Here is a 19,347-nt window from a genome sequence, read left to right as displayed (position 1 = left end):
TACAAATTGAAAAAAGCTTGTTAGGAGAGGCTGATTCCAATCCCCCCCCAAAATAATATATATATTCCTGGGTTCTTCTTTGTTAGGGCTTCGGGTGTGTGGATATATACACACCTTTATTGCGTTTCCTGAAAGCAGTTCATTCTCAAATAATAAGAGGAACAATGTTACTTCGTCAAGGTAAAATATTTGGACTAATACTAATATTTCTTTCTTTTTGGTGAGGTGTCACAGTATAGTTCCTCTTGAAGGTTCATGTTTCTCCGGACAGTTTTAAGAAGAGCACATGGGATCTCGTATTTGATTGGCTCGTATCATGGCTGTTGCTTTCGAATCGTCCTTGGATTTATCAACGAAATGGTTCATATAACGTTACTTGCTAAATGTTTTGGGTTTGGAAACAAGTAAATGGAACAAAACAACTTTCGAAAAAAACAATTCCTGTTTCCGATGCACTTTTATGTAGAGGTAGACATTATGTCGTTTGACATGTAGCAACACAAAAAGTTAATTCTTAGTAGCAGAAAACATGATGTATTGTAGCTAACCTGTCATCACGTATTGTTACGAACGCTATCTATCTTCTAGCTAATTACATTATGTGAACTTACTTCTGCACAACGACCCAGATCAAGGAAAGTTTACATCATGTTCAATGACACCGAAATCGTAATTAAACGTGGATCCGCAAGAAAGAGGTCAAGGGATGGTTCAGGGAGTAGTCTAACTCCTGTCAGGAAAAAAACGACCTCCACTGCTGGACAGTGTCCGCTCACTGTTACCAAGATAAAAGAGTACCTCGAAGTAACACCTGAAGGCAATGCATTGGAGGTAAGCTATTCCCAATCGACTTGTTACAGTCTTTGTTTCTCTCCATTATATACTTGATGCAGTTATTTGTGACAGTGAGACAATGAAACAACCTTTTTTTGGTCTCCCATCAAAAGTAAAAGACTTCATCAGCAGACAGGTAAACTGTGCAGAGAAGGAAAAGTTGCATCATTGGAAAGTACTGACGATATTAAACAGCTAGGCTACAGTTTTGTATGCTGTATTGTATGCTTACTCATCACATCTTTCAGTATTGTAGTGACAATGAGGATCTATTCGGCGGCTACGACAGTATCCTTGGAGACTCTTCCTTCATGGCCAAGCTTGATGACGCAGAACAATACATGAGACCACATGATGATATATGTACAGGACAAAGCAGTAAAAATACAAATCTGAAACACACACCTATAAAAACAGGAGCAAATGCCACTGTGGAAGGGTTTACAGACTCACTCCTAGCAGACTGCTTAAATGATGAATCATTTCAAGATCTTCCTAGCTTACAGATAGAATCCCATGGAAAGGTGCATGAGAACTCAAAAATGTGCCAATCCTTGGGTGGTGGGCACACGTCCACGCCCCTCGGCAAAAACCTCCGGGAGGTCCGTGCTCTTGATGGCATGAACCAAAAAGAGGATACACGTCCCGCACCCAAGGCCAGGAGGAGTATGGCGAACGCTATGAAAAAAGCTATGCTTGACAATGCAGCCACATCATCCGCTAATGCTGTAAAAGTAGCTCAGCAGCAGCAGAAGAAGATTGTAGTGACTGAGGAGATAAACGTTGCAATGCAGACCATCCAGTCGATATCCTCGGAAACAGACCTGGGACCTTTCTTTGGTCTCCCTTCAAAAGTGAAAGACCTCATCTGCAGACTGAAGGGCATTGAGGATTTATATGGTAAACAAAATGGCAAAAGTCACAGCATAGAATTTTCAGTGTTTTTTTTTCTCTTATTGTTTTTCACCATTTCGGTGGTAATTGTATGAGTTATTTCTGAGGACATGTGATCTTGGTTTTGCTGTTTCAGAGTGGCAGAAGACGTGTTTGACACTGGATAGTGTTCTGCAGAGGAGGAACCTGATTTACTCCCTGCCCACCAGCGGTGGGAAGACACTAGTGGCTGAAATCCTCATTCTCAAGGAGATCCTGTGTAGGAAAAAGGATGCCCTCCTTATCCTGCCATATGTATCTTTGGTGCAGGAGAAAGTATGTGAATGCTACGACTGTCTGCCTCAAAGTTTGCTTCAGATTTTACAGTGTACATTTTGAAGGTGATATCTGTGGCATTTTTCATGCAATTGGTTTTATATGATCGGGAACATTTTTTATTTTCACATTTATTGATTTATTTATTTATTGAATGGTTGTACTTTTACTGAACACATAAATCTTTGCTGTATTTTTTCAGTCATGGTGTGCCAGACATGTCCACAACTCCATGTCCACTTTCTTTTCACAGGTGCGAGGGTTAGCTAGCTTTGGTCTTGATTTGGACTTCCTGGTAGAGGAATATGCAGGAAGCAAAGGCAAGTTCCCACCCCTGAAGAGAAGGCAGAACAATTCTCTGTACATCACAACCATTGAGAAAGGCCACAGCCTGGTCAACTCCTTGATTGAAAACACTCGGCTGGACAATGTTGGTCTGGTGGTGGTGGATGAGGTAAGACCATGCTCAAACAAGAAGACAGCTATTTACATCTGGTTCTTTTCGGAAAGTGTAACATAGTCCAGGGAAGGTGTACATTGAATCAGTATATGCGCAAAATTGGTGTGAATGGAACTCATGACATTTTGACTTGACATGACATTGGCATTGCTTGCCCCATTTTGAGCTACAGCATTAGTGTGTGTGTGCAGTGTTAATAGTATATAAAGTCATATTTGTGTTTTAATTACAGAAAATATAAAAATAATTAACTTGGCAATAACCTCAACTCCTTCGGTTTGTTTTAAGCTTCACATGCTTGGGGACGGAAGCAGAGGGGCAATTCTTGAGATGACTTTGGCCAAAGTTTTACACGTTAGCAGTAAGTAGTCGCCACAACAGATCCTTTAAAGATGTCATTTTAGTTGATAATGAGGTAGTTAAAAAAAAGTTAATCACCTGTCGCATTTAATTTATATGGAATGGTGCCTGTTAGGTGAAAATTCACACTGGAGTTTACCTCGGACTCCAGAGTTGTGTATAAGGATCTTTTTATTCAATATGAATATCGGGCTCACTCATGTCTCAGCAGACAAGAGAGAGGCACAGGCTCATTCTCATCTTGCAGGACACACATAATAACACACATACTTACTTGAATAAAGTCAGAGTTTCACATTTCTCTATCAGTGCCTGTACACTACCATAAGTATTAACATTGTAATATTTCCACAGAATCAACACAAATCATTGGAATGAGTGCTACCCTTGGGAATGTTGGTGATCTGCAGAAGTTCTTGAAGGCTGAACACTACACTAATGATTTCAGGCCAGTAAGTGTTTCAGGATGACATGTTGTTCCATGGCTTGTCTTGGCATGAGTGTTACTGTATGTCTTGCTGCTCTGCGCATGTTCTGAGTTATTTTGAGCCTTCATGAATCACTCTTCGTTTCAGGTCCAGTTAAATGAATATGTGAAGTTGGAGGACTCTATATATGAGGTTGATTTAAAAGAAGAACAATGTCTTAAATTCTCACGTCTGTTGAATTATAAGGTATGTTTTAGCATCTCTGGATTGTACTGGCCTAGTTGTTAAACGCCCCCATTATCTGCAGCCAAAACATTTATAAATATCTGTGTGCCACATGGCCGGTTGTGAAGTTTAATTCTTTGCTGTGTACATGAATGTTGATCCATTATTTCCTGAAACCATTCTCTTCTGATTTGAAAGTATTCCAATAGCTTGAAGAAAATGGACCCAGACCATATTGTTGCCTTGGTTACAGAAGTGATTCCATCGCAGTCCTGTTTGGTTTTCTGTCCAACTAAGAAGAACTGTGAAAACGTAGCTGGAATGATTTGCAAGTACTTGGCACGGTTGGTAGACATGATGGGGGAATTCAAGCCAAGAATTTTAAGTGGAAATATCATTTTACTTTTAGATCTGTCCATGTTGAGTTGTTGAATAAAATAATGCATACAGAATGGTTTAAAGTCAGATAATGTAATCTTCAGTCTTTATCAATCAGTGTAAATCTAATGTACCATACTTTAAAAAAAATATACACACATGCCATATTGTTTTGTCTATAGAAACTTCCTGCCGCACAAGGAGATAGAGAAGGCCACTCTGTTGAAGGAGCTGAAGGACTGTGGGAACGGGGCGCTGTGTCCCGTACTGAAGATGACGGTGCCCTACGGCCTGGCCTACCACCACAGCGGCCTGACCAGTGACGAGCGCAGGCTGGTGGAGGAGGCCTACTCAGCCGGGGTGCTCTGTCTCCTCGCCTGCACCTCCACACTGGCCGCCGGGGTCAACCTGCCAGCCCGCAGGTCAGTTGCTCCCTCGGCGTCGTGGGACACCGTGTCAGTCAGCGCACTGTTGCGCACACAACTGACAAGTGGTTGAACCTTTTTAAGACACTACTTTATGAAGGTGTCCTTTGTCATTGTGACGCAAAGTGCCTTCTTACCCAAAGTGCTGTATAATTGCAGTTTATTTAATATATAATATTATAATTAAGTATTAAATAGAATTAGAAATGGGGAACTTTCAAAAAATACATGTGTTGTAAATGTTTGCTATGTTGTGGCTTGAATGGGATTTGGCATCATCAGCCTGTAAATGTGTTTGTTTGTGTGTGTGTTATGTGAATGCACATTTATTGGAGTGATCCCCTCTGTATCAGGGTGATTCTGCGCTCACCGTACCTGGCCAAGGACTTCCTGAAGAGGAGTCAGTACAAACAGATGGTGGGCCGCGCGGGGCGCGCTGGCATTGACTCCATGGGAGAGAGCATACTGGTCCTGCAGGAGAAGGACAAGCTCATGGTAAAAGCAGCCATTAGTCTTTCCAGATGATTTACAATTGGCATTTTTTTTTTTCAATGTTTACAGTATATCTGTTTTGTGATTAGGAAATATGTAACTGGTATGCTAAATCAAAAAAATATAGCTTAATTTCTTTCCAGCCATGATTTACAATTGCCATTTTTTAATTTTTTTTTCATTGTTTATTTTTGTCATGTGATTAGGAAATGATGTGCTAAATCAAATATAGAGATAGATATTTATATTCCATCAATTAGTTAATGCTTTAATGGAGTGTTTGTTGCTACACTTCAGCCATGTTTGTACTCCTTCGTGGGGTTCAGTGCTGTGACAGTAACCTTGGTGAGTTGCTGTTCCTGTCCTCTTTGCAATGACTTCCTGAATGTTCTCAGGCTCAAAAGCTGTTGTCCGCTCCAATGGAACAGTGCTTCAGCAACCTTCTCCATGATGGTGGCAAAGGGCTCCTGAGTCTCATCTTGTCCCTTATTGGCTTGAATGTAAGTGCTCACACTCATAAATGTGATGGCCAAGGCTGGACATGTATAGAGTTGCATGCACCTGAAACAGCAATACATTTGCAAACATGCTTGAATAAAATATCAGTAGTACAACTTTATATGACATGACTTGAAATGTGGTAATCTTAAATCATTTTGCATGCATCTGTTGTGTGTGTAGATAAATATAGTCATACATACATACAGTACATACACACACAGACAGGCACATTCTGTTTTGGTTGTGATGGGTCACTTAAGGGCTCCATTTTGAAACTCTACAACCACTTCTCCATGTGTCCTTGCCTCTGGCAGGTGGCACAGACCCTAGATCAGCTCAGGAGCTTCCTGTCTGGCACACTGCTGGGTGTGCAGCAGGCTCACGTCAGTCCGGAGCGAAGCTTGTCAGAGATGGCAGAGCAATCAGTGGAAGCTCTCAGGGAGAAAGGCCTCGTCACCTGCACTGCCGACGACCACGGCAGCTCTGTTCTACTCATCACAAAGCTGGGACGGGCCACTTATAAAGGTGTGTTGCCAGATTACTAAACTGGGACGGGCCACTTATAAAGGTGTGTTGCCACTCCGTGCACGGCTGCAAAGAGTACCTGAGCTTCTACATGCTGAGGTTTACTGTGGTGCCGTTGGTAGTTTATATATTTGCTAATAAATGCATCTATTCATGCAGTAATGATGTAATGATAGAGTTCCTGGCCCAAGGATAAACCACAATATTCTTGTACATGTTGTGCATCTTGTCGATGTTTTGATTTTTATATTCTTATCTGGACCTGGAAAATGTGACCTAATTAATTCCTTAAATATAAACTAGATGAACCTTCATGATACCATCAGAATTTTACGGTATTTGCTGATAACTGCACCTTTTGATTTAACAAAAATAAATAATCTATCTTTGAAAAAAAATCATCTAATTGGTGAAACATGAAGTGTGGATCAAGTGCATTGCATGGCTGGCCACATGGGGGCAGTATGTTCCCATTGTGCTGCTGCTGTCTACCCATCAACTCCAGACACTGAATGCCCTGCTTGTGTTTTTGCCTGCAGGCTCAGTGGATCTGACCCACAGCAATGTCTTGTACAGAGACCTGTCGAAGGGCCTGGAGGGGCTGCTGCTGAACAGCCTCCTGCACCTCGTGTACCTGGTGACCCCTTACGACACGGTCTCCCAGTGCAAGCCTGACTGGATGATCTACTTCCGACAGGTGAGGACGTGGGTCCAGCGGAGACTTCTTAGAGCATCAGTTATGTATTTCTTACAAAGATGCATGACAGAGTCTTATTTTGATTTTGATTTAAGTCTTGTTTGACGTCATCCTCTGACATGTTTCTCTGGTGTCACCTGGTATCTTGTTTTCTATTTCTCACGCTTACCGAGGTGCCATCACATCTTGCAGAATTAATTTCCACAGCAGTTATATGAAATAAATAGGAAGATGCCTGTAACCTTTGCAAAATTGTTCTTTATCGTCCTGATCTCAGTTCACGCTGTTGTCTGCGTCAGAGCAAAGGATCTGTGCGGCGGTGGGAGTCCCGGAGAGCTTTGTGGCGAGGAAGGCGGCAGGCCAGAGTGTAAAGAAGGTAAAGAAGGAGTCCATCACGGGTCGCTATCAAAGCTATTAAGCTTATTATTTTCTTATCTCTGGGGATTCTCATCTGAATGCAGGCAGGAGGAGGGGAGGCTTCTCATTGGCTGGTCAAATTAAAATCCCTTTACCCCCTCACTGAAGTCCATTATGCTTTGGAGGATTACTGCAACAAGTTTAATCTCGTTTCTTGTCATCCTGGTGTCGCACAAGGGGAAGTGAGAGTAATTTGTCACAGAAAGCACAATCGACACATTGATGTTATTTTTGGATAGCTTTCGTTCAGTGCGACTGCAATTGCGGTCTAAGGAGCATATGTCAAGTCACCCTATGCTGCAGGAAAATAACAGTCATTTTATTCAGAGTCCAGAATGTGATGTGGTGATGGAATCTGGATATCGTGTGCTTTCTGAGTGAAGTGATTAACGGTCCTACATCCTCTATCATTATTTCTCTTTTCCTTTCTTTCTATCCTTCCTTTCTTCCTGTCTGTCCATCTTTTCTTTATTTCTGTTTACTCTTTCTTTGTTTCTTTATGTTCTTTTCTTTCTTTCTTCTTTTCTCTTCCTTTCTTCCTTCCTTCCTTTCTCTCTCTTTCTCTCTCTCTGTCTCTTTCTCTTTCTCTCCCTCTGTCTCTCTCTCTCTCTCTCTCTCTCTCTCTTTCTCTCTGCCCCAGTCTAAGTCTGTGGACACAGAGGTGGCCAACCGTCTGTATTTGTCCCTGGTGCTGCACGCTCTGCTGAAGGAGACGGACGTGTGGAGCGTGTCCGAGCGCTTCCAGTTGACCCGTGGCTTTGTGCAGATGCTCCTCAGCTCCTCCTCGGCCTTCTGCTCCTGCGTGCTCCACTTCGCTGAGGTCTGCCCCCGCCCCTGACACCCCCTCACACCGACCATACAGCACAAGCTGCTCACACTTTAGATGGGAATCTTAATGTACTTTATTGGCGGAAAAGCCATGCTTACTGTGCGGATGTTGAGAAAGGATTTCTTATAGGAAAGAACGAGGCCTGAATGTGTATGCTAGATTTACCTACTACATAACTTCAATTCAATTTTACATATAGAGCCAAAACAATAAAATTGTCTCAAGGTTTTTTTAGAGTCCAGGGCCTGAACCCTCCTGGAGCACGCACTGTTAACAGGAATGAAACCTTGAGCGGAACTTCGGCTCATAAGGGGCCAGTTGTGTCAATTTTTTATGCATTATGCATGACTATGGGATGCACTAAAGAGTAACGTCTTTAGTCTAGATTTAAAGATGCAAAGGATGTCCGCTTCAAGCAGGGAGATTATTCCACAGGAGGGGTGGGCTCGGTAGCAGAAGGCTCCTGTTGTGCTTTTTGGATATTCTTGGAATTACGTGGTCGTGGTGAGCAGCAGGGGCCGACTCATTCCTTGAAGTAATTTGGAGCTAAGCCGTTTGGGGCTTTATACGTCAGAAGGAGTCATTTGAAATCGATTCTACTTTTGACAAGAAGCCAGTGCAGAGAGGCAAGTACAGATGTTCGTATTTTTTAGTTCTAGTTAGTGTGTGAGCAGCTGTGTTCTGTATGAGTTGGAGGCTCTTTATTGAGTTGTTGCTACATCCGGACAGAAGAGCATTGCAGTAGTCTAGTCGCAACGTTTTTTTTTTTCTGCATCTTGGAGGGATAAAACTTTTCTGATTTTGGCAATATTGCGTAGATGAAAAAATTATGTCTTTGAGATCTGTTTTTATGTGTGAGTCAAGTAGGAGGTTTTGGTTGATAATTACACTGAGATTTTTGGTGCTAGTGTTGGATGTTAATGAGATGTCAGGTCAATGGGTGTGAAGGAGTCTAGGAGTGCAGGTTGTTGGGGTGCCACAGAGGTAGTCATAGGGCATCCTGGAAGGGCTATGGGGTCTGGGGCTAGGTGGTCTGGGGCTATGGGGTCTGGGGCTATGGGGTCTGGGGCTATGGGGTCTGGGGCTATGGGGTCTGGGGCTAGGTGGTCTGGGGCTATGGGGTCTGGGGCTAGGTGGTCTGGGGCTATGGGGTCTGGGGCTAGGTGGTCTGGGGCTATGGGGTCTGGGGCTATGGGGTCTGGGGCTAGGTGGTCTGGGGCTAGGTGGTCTGGGGCTATGGGGTCTGGGGCTATGGGGTCTGGGGCTATGGGGTCTGGGGCTATGGGGTCTGGGGCTAGGTGGTCTGGGGCTATGGGGTCTGGGGCTAGGTGGTCTGGGGCTATGGGGTCTGGGGCTATGGGGTCTGGGGCTATGGGGTCTGGGGCTAGGTGGTCTGGGGCTAGGTGGTCTGGGGCTATGGGGTCTGGGGCTATGGGGTCTGGGGCTAGGTGGTCTGGGGCTATGGGGTCTGGGGCTATGGGGTCTGGGGCTAGGTGGTCTATATAGTGTCACAAGAGTGTCCAAATGACTGAGATGCACATCTCCAGCCTGCCCACACCTTTCTAACTGCCATTTTTTCGAAGAAAAAGCATAGATGGCATATCATTATTGAGCTAGAAGACTTCATTTTGCTAAATCATGAAGATGTCTGGGCTACTTTAAGGTTTGTAAAGGCAGATAGAGATGTTTACCTGTGTAAAATAACCATATAGGCTTGTGGAAAATAGCCCTATAGGCTTGTGTTAAATCGCCCTATAGGCCTGTGTTAAACTGCTGAGGAGGACAAGGCAGAGATTGCAGCACGGACAGGCTGAGCTAGCCAACAGAGCTCAGACACTCCAACGCATTTATCAGAAACATTCCCCTGTGTGAAATGGGATTATAAACAGCTATCTGGCTGGGCTGGATACATTATATGATATGATGGCTGTAGTTACCTGGCTATTTTTGGATTATTTTCAACAGCAGAGCTTTACGTATAACACCAAGGATATCCGCATTGTGTCAGCAGTTTAAACAGCCAATAACACGATGAGTTGAACACGTAATTGCCTCTGTTAGAGGTAGTAATTACCCGTATTTTCCCTCCGGTCTGCAGACTGTCAGGATTGGACATGTGAGACACAAACAGGTAGCAGGGCTCAATAGTGTGAGGGAATAATAAGCAATGGCACTAAGCGTTTCTCAATAGGTATGCTGCACTGTAATGATTCAATGGAGGGGGCAATTGAACACAATGCTCACTGATGACATGATGAAGGGGAACTAGAATGGTTGCTAATTTAGGAGTGTAACCTCCATCTGAATAGTAAGTGTGTGCTGATTTTTGCAATATGGAATTGCACATGAAATCGTCATGGTACCTTTCCTATGTATATTGTCTGTGTAGAAAATGTGTAAGATGCTGTATGTATGTACAGACTGTGTTAGGGGAAAATTCACACTCAAGTTTACCTTGAGTACCTCGGACTCCTGAGTTGTGTATAAGTATCTTTTTTATTCAATCTGCATATCGGGCTCACTCATGTCTTGGCAAACAAGAGAGAGACACGGGCTCACTCTCATCCTGGACGATGACAGAGAGAGAGAGAGAGAGAGAGAGAGCCCGGGCTCACTCCCAGACTGCAGCAGACGAGAGAGAAGCAAAGTTAAACACATCACACAAGGTTTATATAGAAAGAAGTTCGCAATTTCTGACGCCAAAGCGCTATGTCAGCAGAGTCCACATCCGAGGTCATGCTTTTTGCAACGTAATGCATCAGCAAGGCAGAAAAGAAGATACTACTAGTTCTTCTTATCAGCCCCCGCTTACGCACACACAGAAGGTACACTTTTGAGCAAACATACAGTGTCATGTCATACAGTACGTCATGTTTCAGCTCACAAAGGCATGTGATTAACCCACATACATACTTGATTAAAGTCAGAGATTCACATTTCTCTATCAGTCTGTTCTCCAAAAACAATGCTTGTAGGTGTAACTGTGATTTAATTCTGAAGGAATTCATATATTTTTTTTAAATCATTGTCTCAGTATTCCTGTGCATTCCATGTATATGTTTGTGTTTTAGCCCAAAATGTGAACAGATGCATAAAAAGCACCTGACTCCAAGAACCAAGATCAGTGCTTAGAAACTTTTCGTATTGCTCCTTCAGAATGACATTAATGTGCTGGGCAGGCCAACTTCTTAAAATCCTTTTCTAATTGTTTCCATTGTTAGTGCCTACATTGCCATACACTGGACTGTCTCTTACTAAATTAGCAGTCAAAAATGATGGATCTAATACCAGTACCATGGACAGTTTCTCTGTTTGTCAGACTTTTAGTGTGAAGATATTGTGAAATTGTGCTTTGATATGTATGTGTTGGTGTCACCCCGGTCAGGAGCTGGAGGAGTTCTGGCCCTTTAAGGCTCTCCTGTCTGAGCTGACCCGTCGACTCACCTACTGCGTGAAGGCCGAACTCATCCCCCTGATGGAGGTGACCGGGGTCATGGAGGTCAGAGTTCAACCCATATCCCTTGCTGGACCTGTCCTCATAAAAAAACAGCATTATCTTCTTCACAGCCGCAACACGTCTTGGTTTCTTCTATATCACGGATTTCTCAAGGGGCACAATTAACCATTGTGGCTTCTCTTAAGGGTGTTTTTTTGAATTACTAGTACAGTGTTTAGGTGTTGAGGACATGCACTAGCATAGTACCTTCTTATCATATTGAGATGCATGTTGTTTACTTCAACCATTCACAGGGTCACATTCTGAGTCGCACCAAGCACAGTCAGCCTCTTAAGAAGGGCAGAGAGAAATCCTGCTGCTTCAGCTTCCTCAAACACATCTGAATGCAGCGTCTGTGGTTCTTAAACGCTCACCGGGTGCAGACCTGAGATCTGCCTGAAGTCAAGACATTCCTGGAGAAGTCCAAATTGAGTTAACCCATTTGAACCTCCTAATAGACACTAATGGGAGTGGGAGTGCTGCTGATGTGCAGTGTCTGAGCACTGGTGTTCACACGAGGTCTTTGTGTGTGTGTGTGTGTGTGTGTGTGTGTGTGTGTGTGTGTGTGTGCGCGCACCAGGCTCGGGCCAAGCAGCTGCACAGTGCTGGTTACAAGACCCTGGCTCACCTCGCCAATGCAGACCCCGGAGATCTGGTCAAGTCACTAGAGAACTTGTCCAAACGACAGGCCAATCAGATAGTGGCCTCGGCAAAAGTTAGTGACATTTCTTTTTAAGTCATTATTTAATGTTCTGCGCTTTCAAAAGATTGATGGATAAATATGTTTTGAAAATATATATTTTTTTCAACCCTCTGCATGACTCTGGTCTAAAGAACGTGATGTGTTTGATTTTTCATTAAACTATTAACTCATACCCATGAGTGATGTATTCCTATTAATGTTTGTGCATGGTTTTGCTGAAGTGAAGATATTTGTTGTTCAATTGTAGATGCTGCTACAGGAAAAAGCAGAGGCCTTGCAAGAGGAGGTGGATGACTTACTGACAAAACCCACTGATCTCCATTCAGTGGGTAGCTAGGTTCAGAAAAAAAAAGGAATATATTTGTTCTGTTACTGTTTATTTATTTTATATAAGTGCTGTCCACAACAGCTACAAATAAAACGTAAATAAACCCCACACTGTCCTCCTTTCTGCGATTTCATTCTACATTTTAAAGGCAAACTGAGGGAATTTTCATGATGGGCTCTACTTTTACTAAGGACAATTAACTACCGACATTGCCTCTTGTGATTTCATTGTATAGGCGTTTTGCAGTTGCCGGTAACTCAATGCAGGACAGATTTAGATCGGTAATCGTCCTCAGTAAAAGTTGGGACCCCAAAAGACCTAAGATAGGGTACAGGTTGAAAATATTCGAAATTTTCCTTTACGTTTCATAAACTTGTATAATCAGAGTTCAATGTATGATACATCCCATACCACGTGGTCTCCTCTCACCGTGCACTGATGGTGGGACGGGTCCGTTTGTTTTCACTTCCCTCCCGCTATGACGCTCCTCCCATGCCTTTTTGTTTGCGCTCACGGGGCAGGTAGTCCATTTCTGTGTAAATGAGAGAGACAAAACCATGTTCATATGGAGCGAGCCCAAAACTAGGTTGATCTTTACAACAACACATATCACCTTTTAGGTGCTCCGGACAACACTGAATACGTTTCTAAACCAAGTCTGCCTGCGATTGAACAAAGGACATGAGCATTTCATCAGTGAAGAGGAAAAAGGCAACCCGTAAAAGAAGTGAAAAGCCGGAGACATGGGTATGAATGCGGTGTTTATGAGATTCACCGCCGCTTGGTTCCTTCTGGTATTCCATGGGCCTTACGTTCGACCAGAACTGTTTGAGAAGTTTTATTTGGAACCAGTGAATTTAGACGTGGACACTGGTCGTGTGGTCAAGAGAGTAAATGAGCGTTTTCTTTCTGTGGCCATCGATGCGAGTCTGGTCGCCGAGGAGAAGTTCGTGTATCTCTTAGCGTAAGTCATACTCAGTGGTGATGTCTAAACAGGGTCCTGTTCAGGACATCACTTCTGATATCTCTTCTCATACCAATAGCACTGTGCAGGAATGATAATGACAATAAAGAACCACAGGATGCGTTAATTGATTCAGTTATTTGGAAAGTAAACCCGATATGTTTTCTTTAGATCTCCTAAACTGAAGACGTTATCAAGTGCCCTGAGTCCTGGCTTTCTGCGATTTGGAGGGACCAAACAGGATTTTATGACATTCAACCCCCGCACTTACCACCAGGAATATCCCAGAAACTCGTATGGTTATCTTGGTGAGTTATGCTTTACAGACACAGTTAGAACAATCTCCGAAGCCTAAAGTGAAGCAATCATTTCCTTATTGTGTGACAGCTACATCATCCCTCACTCTTGTGGTGTGAAAAGAGGTTGTGTGGTGGTCACGTGATTCGCTCAGCATGATTCTTGTTTTGAGTTGATGAACAAACAGTCGACTGATTCATCTGCCTGGAGCCTGAAGCTTCGTGCCATGTGTTATGGTCAGAATTGGGATCTCAAATTAAAACACGATGGTATCCTATTGCCAGCTCAAACCTAACCTGAAAATACTTTACATATAGGCATATCTCGAAAGGCATAGATGTGTGTTGGGTTGTGCTATGTGTAGACTGTATGCATATCTTATGTTAATAATAATAATAGCCTACCTAGTTATTTTTACAAATAGACTGTCATATTTTAACACTGAACAGAAACATTCCCAGGTACCATCTCAAATATGGTGCCCCCATTGGAGATATACATTCATAGGCCTACCTGTCTACACAAGATATATCGGCTAAGATATTTACTTTTTTCATATGCACAGGGGACACCTGTAAGAGACTAACACTTCCACCACTGTTGGAGGAGAACCTGAAGAAACAGTGGGCACTGCAGACACTTCTTTTGCAACAAGAGGAATTGAAGGGAACGTACAAAAATGTCCGGTTTACTGGTGGGTATATTTTTTATATTTAGTTCCTATTTATTTATATATATATATAAATATATATTTAATAAACCTATACCACGCTGGCTCCGTTGCGGCTGCGGTAGCCTACATGTTGATTTCCCGTTCGGCGCCCATGATAGAGCAGCACACTGCCTGCGTTTCAGCGTGGAACCTATTTTTCACGCGTGAGGTAAGAAAAAAATATATAAAAAAAGATGTTTTAATAGTCATATTGACATCATACCAGCAACATTATATAAACTGACATAAACTACAGTTCCGAATATAAATATTATTGTCTTTTAAAAAAAATAAAAAATGTTAATGGAGGCTACATGTGTACCATATAGTAATCCAGTGTAGGGTATAAATACATTACATTGATAAGTGTTGTAGTGATAATAGTTCCCCTTGTGCTCTCGCTCTCTATATTTTACATTTACATTTAGTCATTTAGCAGACGCTTTTATCCAAAGCGACTTACATATGTGCGACTTACAATGTATACACATTTTACATTTACACTGATGGCACACTGCACATCAGGAGCAATTAGGGGTTCAGTGTCTTGCTCAAGGACGTTTTAATACAGAGTTATTTTTTAATCTTGTCTCATCAGTATGAGATTGACAGAAGAATCTATACCTCTCCCGTGTAGAAATTACATTATCTATTTCAATTCTTTAATCAGTTTTCAATCAGTTTACTTACAATGTTCAAGTGTCTAAGAGTGTTTAAGTATGATTGGTTTTTGTCTGGTTGCCAATCATGGACAAATCTATACAGCATAATACTTGTATTAAAATAGACCCATGAAAACGGGTATTTGAGTCTACAAAGTATTGAGTCTCTCAAAGTATTTCACACAGCAAAGGGAATTTATTATCCAGAAATGTCTTATCCTTTGTGTATCAGTTTTGGCGAGGGGGTATGTGGTTTCACTGGTATGTTTCTCTTAAGGTTAAAAAGTAACTGTATCTAGGATCTACATTCACAGTTCTTCAGCACTAATATCAATCTCATACAATATTATCATGTAAGTTCACTAAATGTAATTGTTTGGAATAAAGGTTCTGCAGTGACTTTGATGATCAGCGTATTTAATCTCATTCTTAACAGAGTATGCTGTGGACCTGCTTCATTCCTTTGCTAACTGCACTGGGTTAGACCTCATCTTCGGCCTCAACGCTTTGCTCAGGACCAAGGGAAACTCCTGGAACAGTCAGAATGCCAAGATGCTTCTGGACTACTGTGAATCGAGACAGTATAACATGTCTTGGGAACTAGGCAATGGTACGCCCGATGCCCCCCAGTTGTTAGTATGATGTGTCATAGGTACATAGAACTTCACCTGTAATCATCACTGGTAATAGAACATTTTCAACTTATTTTTCCCAAGATTGAAGTATTGTCAATGTAAACATGCAGTTGTATTTACAGGTACAGTATGTATACTTCAGAAGGACTTTTATGAGAGTGTGAGAGATTGAGTTGTCTTCCTCCCCCTTAGAGCCCAACAGCTACCAAAAGAAGGCCGGCTTCAGGGTAGATGGCTACCAGCTGGGTCTGGACTTTGACCATCTCCGGAAGATTCTGAGTAAGTCGAAACTCTACAAGTCCTCCGGGCTCTACGGCCCCGACATCAGCCAGCCCAGAGACCACCGCCGGGATCTGCTGGAGGGGTGGGTAGTCCAAGTTTTCACTCACGTTTAGACACTGCTTCTTTAAAAAGCAACCTGTTACCTGGTGAGGGCCTGAATTTCATCTGCAGGTTGCACCCTGGGGGTTGTATGAGATACAGTTGTAGTCAGACGATTTAAAAGAATAGAGGGGTGTCAATTAAAGGTTTACCTCAATCATAAACATCAAAGTTCAATCTTTTGCCCTTTCAGGTTTCTGGAAAGTGGAGCCGAGGCAATCAATGCATGCACCTGGCATCAGTGAGTTAGCTCCTTTGTCTCTCCTTCTCTTTGTCTCTCTCTTTCTCTTTTTCTCTCTCTCTCTCTAACTAGCTCTTAGTTTTTGTTTCTCTTTGTTTTTGTCTCTCTCTCTCTCTCTCTCTCTCTCTTTCTGTTTCTCCCCTTCCTCTTTGTCACTTATTCTTTTCACTCTCCCAGTCACTCTTCAGCTGTCATTCTTTCTCCCCTCTCTCTCTCTCTCTCTCTCTCTGTTCCTCTCACCTTTGCCCTCTCTCTCTCTCTCTCTCTCTCTCTCTATCTCTCAGCACGTGATGTTCTGCAGTCACATGGCTGTACCGCACACACACCCATACATAAACCAAACACAGACAGGACTGTGTGTTTGAAAAGGAAGTGCATGGATTTGCCTATGAAAGGACTTGGTGGAAATGACCAGTGGTGTATTCATGCCTGCATTTATTTATGTACACAGAATATGCTTTCCCCCCGCACCCCAAGGAACCCAGATAAACCATATAAAGGGTTGGCTCCACATTTGAGTATAAGCAGTCTATTATTAGCATTTTCTTTTGTCGTTTTTTTACCCCCCAGTTACTACGTCAATGGTAGAGATACATCACTGGAGGACTTTCTGGATCCTGATGTGCTTGATATGTTGGCCACGAAAACACAGGAAGTGCTTGAGGTAAAAATAGAACCCCTTAACATGCACAACATTCCTCCACTTTAGCTCAAGACTTTGTTTGCTTTGGCAAGCCGTCTGTCTGTATTTGGCCTTATCGCACAGGTGCATTTGGCAAGAAAACTAGCCGCTCTACACACACACACGCGCGCACACACACACACACACACGCCCACGCCAGTTAACAAACACCCATTCATATTATTGCACTATTACACTAATTACTCTCTTCAAAGCTGTCACTCTGCTTTTTTTTTCTTCAGTTAATGTCCTTGCTGTCTGGTTGAGGCACGTACCAATTTGAATGCATGTTTTATCTCAAAGAATGAGATGACAGACATTTTGTGCTTCCTTGTGTACCACTATAAGAGAAGCTGTTTACTCCTCCGTGCATTTGATGTTTGTTTGTTTGTTTGTTTTAACTGTGTCTGCAGACTGTAGATCTGGTTTCCCCGGGGAAAAGAGTTTGGCTCGGAGAGACCAGCTCTGCGTATGGTGGTGGAGCATTGGGATTATCCGACACATTTGCTGCAGGTTTCATGTGAGCGCAACATATACGATTTGATTAAAAAATTGCCTCTTTTAGTTCACAGTGTCTGCCTCTGTCACGTGTGACGTTTTAACTGCTAGTACCAGATTCACCATGTTCCTGACGCTACACGTCCAGAACGTTCCCATTTTCCCATTCCCATTTTCTATACATTTAGAGAGTTATTTTGCTGATCGTATCAATTCTGTTTACATGCAGGTGGCTCGATAAACTTGGCCTTGGTGCAAAGCTGGGATTGGATGTTGTCATTAGACAAGTTCTCATTGGCTCAGGAACCTATCACTTGGTGGATAACAACCTGGATCCCCTCCCAGTATGTCTTTTGACTTTGATTTAAAATTATGTTTGAAACATGGCCTCATTTTCCATGCTTAGCTGCACTCCCTTAACTATTCTCTCTGTCACTGTCGCAGGATTATTGGCTGTCTGTCCTCTATAAAAAGCTTGTTGGCCCTGAGGTACTGAATGCTTCGGTTCTCTCCACTCTCGGACCCAGAAGGCGACTACGAGTGTACTGCCACTGCACCAATAAAAAAAGGTGACATTCAAGACCACTTCTCAACGCACTAGTCTTTTTTCAAGTTCTTATTAATTCACTATTCTTTACGTCTTCACAACTTTTCTTTTTAGCGCCAACTACAAGAGAGGGGCATTCACCTTGTTTGCCCTGAACCTCAGTAAGAGCACAGCTAAGATCAATCTGCCATCACACCTCGCAAACAGCAGTGCGGAGGCCTTTGTTTTAGAGGCCCCCGAGGCTGGGGAGCAGGGGCTTCTTTCAAGGTACTGTACTCAACAGAAGCTCTGCAATTTCTTTTGAAGGTGTCAATGAAATATTCCAATATAGTACATATTTGATGGAACATCTTTGTCTTCTCAGACATTAACGTTGAAAGTTTTTAGAATGGAAAGAATTAGATTCCATGGAGACTCCATCCTCCCACCATTATTTGCTGCAGTTTCCTTCTTATACTCTATGTTTGCCCTTGATATTGTAAACCAGAACGGGCGAGTATTCATTGCAATAAGAAAGGCAGTGGTCTCTGCTGAACCCTTTCTTAATCCTGTTCTAGATTAAATATCATGTTCCATCCTCCCACCATTATTTGCTTACGGTTTCCTTCTTATACTCTATATTTGCCCTTGATATTGTAAAGCAGAACGGGCAAGTATTTATCCTGTTCCAGATTAAATATCATGTTGGTTTTTTTCCAGAACACTTATGTGTCCAAGATATTTTGTTTGTTGAATGTGACCTCAGACTATACCTTGATTGCCTTTTGTGTGTGTGCGCGCAGTACCTATTTGTATTATTAAGGCTGTGGTTTGCACTTTTGTCTCCTCCCAAATGGCCATGTAATGTCCAGGTCAGTGAAGCTGAATGGCTTGGTGCTGAAGATGGTCGACGACCAGACGCTGCCTGAACTCCAGGGCGTGCCACTTCACACAGGAGATCCCCTCAGTCTGCCAGGATTCTCGTTTGCCTTCTACGTCCTGAGTCAAGCACAAGCAGCAGCCTGCCACTGAGCGTTTGACTCACACACACACGATGTGACCGGTACTGTTAACTGCATACACACTGTGTTCTTAAGCAGGGAAAGATTGTATGATGTTTGCCATTTGTCAATGCACTGTGAACTTGCCAAAGATAACAGAAAAATATTTTGTATAATTATAAATGATACATTTTTGTACACAAAGCTGATGTGCCACAGTGACTTTGGTGCCTATCCACAGTTCTGACAGAGACCTGCACTAATGGGTAGCTCTTCTCATTTGCCTCAACTCAAGTTATTTAAAACTCCAAGCTGTTTTTGCCAAAGTAATTTTATACCTATCATGCAGATGATGAAGAGATGTTTACACTTCCTGCTGTACGTGTCCATAAAGTTGACGATTGGACAATGTTAAAGTGACTACAAGTTTCTTTTCACCTC

The 19,347-nt window shown here is 42.7% G+C and overlaps 2 protein-coding genes across 2 annotated transcripts; both read left to right on the top strand.

Annotated features, from left to right (window-relative positions):
- The first annotated feature begins 262 nt into the window (after positions 1–262).
- Positions 263–12,696, top strand: helq (helicase, POLQ like). Its single transcript, XM_031577476.2, has 18 exons — positions 263–831; positions 1,083–1,734; positions 1,865–2,043; positions 2,297–2,497; positions 2,792–2,864; positions 3,218–3,315; positions 3,439–3,537; positions 3,715–3,860; positions 4,077–4,316; positions 4,673–4,814; positions 5,207–5,311; positions 5,627–5,837; positions 6,377–6,534; positions 6,812–6,910; positions 7,592–7,771; positions 11,166–11,279; positions 11,857–11,991; positions 12,227–12,696. The coding sequence occupies exons 1-18, from the start codon at positions 649–651 to the stop codon at positions 12,314–12,316; spliced, it is 3,105 nt and encodes a 1,034-aa protein (XP_031433336.1). The 5' UTR covers positions 263–648; the 3' UTR covers positions 12,317–12,696.
- Positions 12,697–12,837: 141 nt separating this feature from the next.
- hpse (heparanase) lies at positions 12,838–19,322 on the top strand. The gene is made up of 12 exons (XM_012837700.3): positions 12,838–13,271; positions 13,443–13,579; positions 14,134–14,262; positions 15,379–15,552; positions 15,770–15,941; positions 16,152–16,199; positions 16,770–16,863; positions 17,295–17,401; positions 17,609–17,723; positions 17,824–17,948; positions 18,041–18,193; positions 18,778–19,322. The coding sequence occupies exons 1-12, from the start codon at positions 13,051–13,053 to the stop codon at positions 18,935–18,937; spliced, it is 1,635 nt and encodes a 544-aa protein (XP_012693154.2). The 5' UTR covers positions 12,838–13,050; the 3' UTR covers positions 18,938–19,322.
- Positions 19,323–19,347: the final 25 nt, after the last annotated feature.

The sequence above is a fragment of the Clupea harengus genome, chromosome 12 (genome assembly GCF_900700415.2).
Source record: "Clupea harengus chromosome 12, Ch_v2.0.2, whole genome shotgun sequence".
Lineage (NCBI taxonomy): Eukaryota > Metazoa > Chordata > Actinopteri > Clupeiformes > Clupeidae > Clupea > Clupea harengus.
Note: the sequence above shows the minus strand (reverse complement) of the source record. Positions and strands in the feature narration are given on the sequence as shown.

Bases quoted from the DNA above. Each gene is read 5' to 3' on its own strand.
- helq (XM_031577476.2), top strand. From the start codon at position 649: ATGTTCAATGACACCGAAATCGTAATTAAACGTGGATCCGCAAGAAAG. The intron at 1,735-1,864 runs GTAAACAAAATG...TTGCTGTTTCAG, and splicing joins GGGCATTGAGGATTTATATG to AGTGGCAGAAGACGTGTTTG. The intron at 6,535-6,811 runs GTGAGGACGTGG...TCCTGATCTCAG, and splicing joins GGATGATCTACTTCCGACAG to TTCACGCTGTTGTCTGCGTC.
- hpse (XM_012837700.3), top strand. From the start codon at position 13,051: ATGGGTATGAATGCGGTGTTTATGAGATTCACCGCCGCTTGGTTCCTT. The intron at 16,864-17,294 runs GTAAAAATAGAA...CTGTGTCTGCAG, and splicing joins AAACACAGGAAGTGCTTGAG to ACTGTAGATCTGGTTTCCCC. The intron at 18,194-18,777 runs GTACTGTACTCA...TGTAATGTCCAG, and splicing joins GAGCAGGGGCTTCTTTCAAG to GTCAGTGAAGCTGAATGGCT.